Raw genomic sequence first — 6233 nt, forward strand, 5'->3', positions numbered from 1 at the left:
CTTCTAGCCAGGGGCAGGTACCAGGACAATGGGGCGTGGCCTATCCAGGAATGGGCGGGGCCGCACAACTTAGGGCTCCCTTAAAGGGGCAGGGCCAAAAAAATTAATCCCACCCCCCCCCCCCCAGAACCTCCAAACCATCCCCGAGACCCCTCCCCAAACCCTTCAGAGATCCCCCAAACCCTCCAGGGCTCCCCACAGGATTTGAGACCCTTCCCCAAAAACCTTCCCAGTCCCCACCCCCTGTCCTGGCCCCACCCCTTTATTTTGGGGGTCCCCATTTCTCAGGGGCACCCCTGAGGCCCCACTGTGGGTCCCAACCCCCATTTCGGGCAGGATTTTCCCATTTTTGGGGTCTTGGTTACCCCTTCAACAGGCCCAGGACCCCCTCCTTGAGCCCTCAAATTTAACCCCCTTCATTTTGGGGTTTCATGGACCCCTCTTTGGGCTCCCCTGCCCCCCAATATTCCTCTCAGAGCCCAAGTCCTCCCCCCTGTTTTGGGGCACTCCCAGGGGTCTGCGATGCTCCCAAATCCTGGGGGGGACACTCAGACCCCCCAAAAACAGAGACAAAGGCAAGGACACAAATGCAGTTCATTTATTCAGTGGTTGGGGGGGGGGGGGAAACCCCAACATGCCCAGAAAACCCCAAAAGAAAAACCCCAAAACGGAATCAAGGACAGAAGACCCCCCCACCCCCAAAAAAAAAAAAAGGACTTTGGGGTGAAAGAAGCAGGACGAGAATCCAAAAATGAGTGAAGGGAGTTGATTGTGGGACCCCACCCAGAATGAGGGGGTGCAAGGCTGGTGGGGGGGGGGGGGGGATCAGTGCGGGTTTGGGGTGCAGGGGGTGTCAATGCAGGTTTGGGGTGCAGGGGGTCACTCGGGGCTGTAGGGGAAGCTGAGCAGGACCCCCTCGTGGGCTCCCACCGTGAGCTCCTCCAGCGGCAGCTGCTGCTCCCCGGGCGCCCTCGGGGCCGTGCTGTAGCTCAGGGTGGCCGAGGGGGGCAGGGGGGGTTCCCGGGGGTCCCTGGGCTCCCTCCTGCCCGAGAAGGGTTTCAGGGGGGTGCTGTCGGGGTTGAGCACCAGCAGGAAGCGCTCGCTCTGGTCCCAGCGCCGCAGCACGGCCACGGCCGGGCCCGCGGGCACCACCGACGCCTCCCCCAGCAGCAGCGAGCGCTCGTGCGCCCGCAGCGCGGCCAGCGTCGTGCACAGCTCCAGCTCGGGGGGCTGCAATTGAGGAGGGGGCTGGGGTCACTGGGGGCTGGGCTTCCCCCAAATGCAGCCCCAGGGGAGGGAATGAGGCGCTGGCCCTTTAAGGAGGCAGCGGGTGGCATTGCCCTTTTAAGGGACCATTGCCCTTTTAAGGGACCATTGCCCTTTTAAGGGGGTGTTGCCCTTTTAAGAACACGTAGCGCTGCCACTTTGTGGGGCCCGCCTTAACGCGCCACACAAACATGGGCGTGGCCAAGGAAACCACGCCCCAGCCAGCCATAAATGGATATTAAAGGCCCGCCCCATGGGAGGAGCGAGGCTAAGCCACACCCCTTAGAACAAGTCATGCCCCCAACAAAGCACCACCCACAAGCAATGTCAATCAAACCCCAAGCCCCGCCCACCTCGGAGCCGTTCCCGGCTGTTTTCGGCGCCTCGATGGATTCCCACGGCATCGGCAGCAACTGGGGCAAAAAACGGCGAAATTTGGGTCAGGGGGTCACCCCAACCCCCCCACTGCACCCCTAAAAACCCCAAATCCCTCCCCAGAACCCCCAGAGCATCGCCACGGCCCCCAGAGCTTCCCTGCAGTCCCCCAAAACCCCCCCCGGGTACCTGTTGGTTTTTGAGGGGCCGCTGCAGCCCCAGCTCGTCGCCGTAGCTCAGCACGGGGGTCCCGGGGAGCCCCCAGAGCAGCAGCAGCTGCTGCAGCCTCAGGCTGGGGCTCACCCAGGCCTCCCAGGGGGACCCCACCTGTGGGACAGGCACCCATCATCACCCCACCGCACCCCAAAATCGGCGGGGGGACCCCAAAAGATGGGAGGGGGCAGCAGGAACAGGAAGGCAGCGTTGGGGGGGGAGTGGGGGACGGAATTTGGGGGTCCTGAGGGAGGTGGGGAGAGTTGAGGGTCTCAGAGTTTCAGGACTGGGGTCCCAGCGAGGTTTGGGGGTGCAGGAGGATCCCACCACAGGGGGAATTTGGGGGTTCCAGGGGCTCAGGATTGGGGGGGATTTGAGGGGTCCCGGGGAGGGGCGGAAGGACTTGGGGCTCCTGAAGGGATTTTGGGGGTTCCCAAGGCGATTTTGGGGCTGCTGAAGGGATTTAGGGGGGGGGGGGGTCTCAGGGAGGTTTTGGGGTCCAATTTGGGAAGCCCAGGGGAAGGGGGAATTTGGGGCTCCTGAAGGGAGATTTTGGGGGGTCCCAGGTAGGTTTTGGCACTCCTGAAATGATTTTTAGGGGGTCCCGAGAAGGTTTTTGGGGTTCCTGAAGAGATTTGAGGGGTCTCGGGGAGGTTTTGGGGTGCAGCACTCACGCTCCAGCCCAGCCCCACGGAGGAGGAGAAGTTGGAGCTGAGGAAGTTGAGGAGGTTCCTCAGGGCCCCCTCGAGGGACTCGGAGTCGCCTTTGGGCTCCAGGGGCTGCAGGAAGGGCCCCAGGAGCAGCTGCGGCCCCCCCGGCCCCCGGAGCACCTTCCAGGGGTCCGGCTGGCGCGTGCCCCCCACCAGCACCCTAAAAACAGACAACCCCAAAAACGGGGGGGGGGGGGGTGAATCAGGGGAGCACCCTGAAAATGGGAGGGAAAAGTCAGGGGAGCACATCAAAAACATGGGGGATGAAGTCAGGGGAGAACCCCAAAAATGTGGGAGAAAGGTCAGGGGAACACCCAAAAAATGAAGAGGGGAAGATTGGGGGGCACGTTGAAAACAGGGGGGAAAAGTCAGGGGAGCACCCCAAAAATGGAGGGAGAAGGTCAAGGGAGCACCTCAAAAATGAAGAAAGATCAGAGAAGCAATGAAAAAATGAGGAGAAAAATGTCAGGGGAGCACCACAAAAATGGGGGAGAAAAGGTCAGGGGAGCATGCCCAGCACCCCAAAAATAAGAGAAAAGGAGCCCAAAGTGGGGGGTGCATGAGGCAGGGGATGAGGGGAGGAAGAGATCTGGGGGGGGGTCAGTGAGTCTGGGGGGGACACAGGGGACGTTTTTGGGGGGTCACACCTGGCCACACCACTGGAGCTCGGCTGCTGCTCCGTCAGGTTCCTCCACCGGGCCACCACCGAGACCTGGGGGGACACGGGGGGGGGGGGGTGTCACCCAGAGCCCCCAAAGACCCCCCCAATCCTGCCCCAAACCCCCCCAGTTCCACCCCAAACCCCCCCAGTCCGGTGTCCCCCCCCCTCACCGGGAGCTCATCGATGCCATCCAGGAAGATCCCAGCGATGTCCTCCTTCAGCCAATGGCTCAGGGCAGCCTGGGGGGGCACGGGGGGGGTCAGGGGGGGTTCCCCACTCCCCCAGCCCCCCACCCCCACCCCACAGCCCCCCCCAGACCCACCTGGACCTGCTGGTGCACCCCAGAGTCATTGGCTGCATCCCCCCAGACCGGATTCCCGGCGGGGTTTGGGGTCAGGTCCAGGATCACCTTCAGCCCTGGGGGGGGGAGAAATGGGGGGGTCAGGGCACCCCAAAACCCCCTGAGCATCACAGACCCCTCCCTGCCCACCATAACCCCCCCACCATTATGGGGGATCCCCCCTTTTGGGGGCTCTCCAAACACCCAACCCTGGGAACCCCCAAATTGAGGCCCCCACTGCACTCCCCCCACAATTTTGGGGGTGTCGCCCCCCCCACCGCATTCCCCCCCCCCAATTTTGGGGGTGCCCTCCCCCCCCAATTTTGTGCCCTCCAAATTTTGAGGCTTGTCCCTCTCAATTCTGTGCTGCCCCTCCCCCAAATTCAGGCTCTTCACTTTTCCCCACCCATATCCAACATTTCCCCCCAAAATTTTGGGGTTCCTCCCCCCACTCTGCCCCCCCCCCATTTTGGGGTCCCCCAGCCCACCTTTGTCCTTGGCTGCCTGCACCAGGGCGCTGAAGTCCTGCATGGTGCCCAGGGCAGGGTCCAGCTCCTTCAGGGAGGGGATTTCAGCCTTGGAGGATTTTTCGGGGTACACGGGGCCCAGCACCAGCCCCGCCACCTGCAGCTTCTCCTTCAGGTACCCCAAACGTTTCTCCACACCTGGAGACAGGGAAAAAAGGGTGAACCCCAAGCCCGACCCTACAACACAACCCCAAAATCCTCCCAGGAACCCCAAGGAGATCCCCAACACTGCGAGGGACCCCAAAATCCCACCCTGAGACCCCAAAACCAGCCCAGGGGTCCCAAAAAGTCCTTCCAGGATCCCAAAATCGCCCCTGAGTTGGGGGAAACTCCAAAATGCCCAAAATTTGGGGGCCCCCTCAGGCTTTGGGCAATTCTCAGAGATCCTGGGACTCCCCTGAAGTGGAGGATCCCCCCCAAATTGCTGAGTCACTTCCCCCCGGCCCTTTTATGGCAGGGTCCTCAATCTGATCCTGCGGGTTCTTTTTGGGAAACTACTCCTGACACATGCTGAGAGGCACTGAGATGAATGCCCCCACCAAAATATCCTTTAATTAATTTTAAGGGCTCATTAACAGGGTGTTCTCTCCTCCACAGGCTCCCAGGGGACCCCCAAACCTTCCTGGGGACACCCCCCAATCCCCCAAAGGACCTCACAGACCTCCCCAAAACCAAGCTGCACACTCCCTAAACTCCCCCAACTCACCTCGAGGGACCCCCACCAAACTTCCTAAACCCCCCAGAGGACCCCCCCAATTCCCCCAGCCATCCTCTGGGACCCTCCCACCCTCTGCCACGCCCAAAAAAGGACCCTCTAAAAGCCCCCAAACCCCCCAGTGGGACCACCCCGAAACCCCCCCCTTCACCTTTCAGATCGCCTCCGAAAGCCTTGGGGGGGGCCCTGTAGAGAGCCCCGAGCTCCCACCAGGCTTTGGTGGGCAGGGGCTGGCATCGGGGGGCTTGGGCCACGATGGCAGCGGCGGCCCCCAACATCCCGATCCAGCCCCCCCAGAAGAGCACGAGCAGCACTACGCGGGCCCGGGCCCAGAGCGGCGTCCCCGCCTCCCTCAGCAGCTCCTCCTTGCCCAGCCCCGTGAATTTGGGGCTGCCCGAAGCCCCCGAGCCCCCCAAAGCCGCCTCCTCCTCCTCCTCCTCCTCGGGGGGATCTTCATCTTCAGCCCGTTCTTCTCGACGCCCAGCAGCTGCTCCGGGGCTGGGGAGGGGTCGCGGTGGGGAGAGGGAGCCTGAGGGGGGGTCCCGGGCTCGGCCGCCGCCATCGGCTCCTTCTCGGCCTCCAGCGCCGACAGCTCTAGCTCGCGGGGGGGAGACTCGGGATCCATCTGGGGAAAAACACCCCGAAGCGTTCAGGGACCCCTCCCAGGGCACCCCAAAAGGCTTTGGGCGGGGTTGAGCTTTCACCCCAAACCGCCTCAAGGGGGATCTTTGAACCCCGATCTTTTGCCCCCGGCCGGCAAAGAGATCACGAGGTGCTCCCTGCGCTCCAAAACCTCCTCAATATCTGGGGGGCACCCTAAAATCCTTTTAGTGGGGGTTTTAGGTTCCTCTTGAGCATCTAACACACGCCCCCCATCCCAGGGACCCCAAAACCCTCACAGGGGCCCCAGAACGCCCCAAAAATCTTTCCAGGCCTCGTGGCCGTCCCCCGGCGCCTCCCTGAGCAGCCAAATCCGCCTTTGGAGGGGAGCTCGAGCCTCTCCCGCACACCCTAAGAACCCCCAGGCACCCCGAAGTTCTCACGGGGAACCCGAAAGTCGTTTGCGTTCCCCCAGAAATTTCCCGCGGAGCCCGAGCCCCCTCAGCGCGGGCAGTACCTCCGCCGAGTCCTCGTGACGCGCGGGAAAAAAAAAATCTCGGCGCAGCCTTTTATACTCCGCTGAAACCGCGCCCACTCAAGGCTGGCCACGCCCTCGGCACCGCCCCCTGGCGCCGCCGCGGCCCCCGGACTGGGCGGATCAAAGAGCACGAGGCGGGGGGGGGGGCCGGACACGCCCCGGGGCGAACAGGGCGGGACAGAGCGCCGGAGAGCGCGTTTTGGATTCTCTGATTCGCGCTACGGCTTAGCGGGACGCCAGTTATGGGGCTCGTGCCTTTTTCTTCTGCCGGAGAATTCTCCACACCCC

At 62.9% G+C, this 6233-nt stretch overlaps 1 protein-coding gene across 1 annotated transcript; it reads right to left on the bottom strand.

Moving 5' to 3' along the window:
- Positions 1 to 582: 582 nt before the first annotated feature.
- Positions 583 to 5918, bottom strand: SLC3A2 (solute carrier family 3 member 2). Its single transcript, XM_053968121.1, is given in 11 exon segments — positions 583 to 1230; positions 1620 to 1679; positions 1831 to 1968; positions 2529 to 2724; positions 3212 to 3276; positions 3396 to 3464; positions 3548 to 3642; positions 4054 to 4230; positions 4959 to 5247; positions 5250 to 5432; positions 5851 to 5918. Coding segments are annotated over 10 exon segments (1623 nt in total). The 5' UTR covers positions 5851 to 5918; the 3' UTR covers positions 583 to 879.
- Positions 5919 to 6233: the final 315 nt, after the last annotated feature.

The sequence above is a fragment of the Vidua chalybeata genome, chromosome 32, assembly GCF_026979565.1.
Source record: "Vidua chalybeata isolate OUT-0048 chromosome 32, bVidCha1 merged haplotype, whole genome shotgun sequence".
Lineage (NCBI taxonomy): Eukaryota > Metazoa > Chordata > Aves > Passeriformes > Viduidae > Vidua > Vidua chalybeata.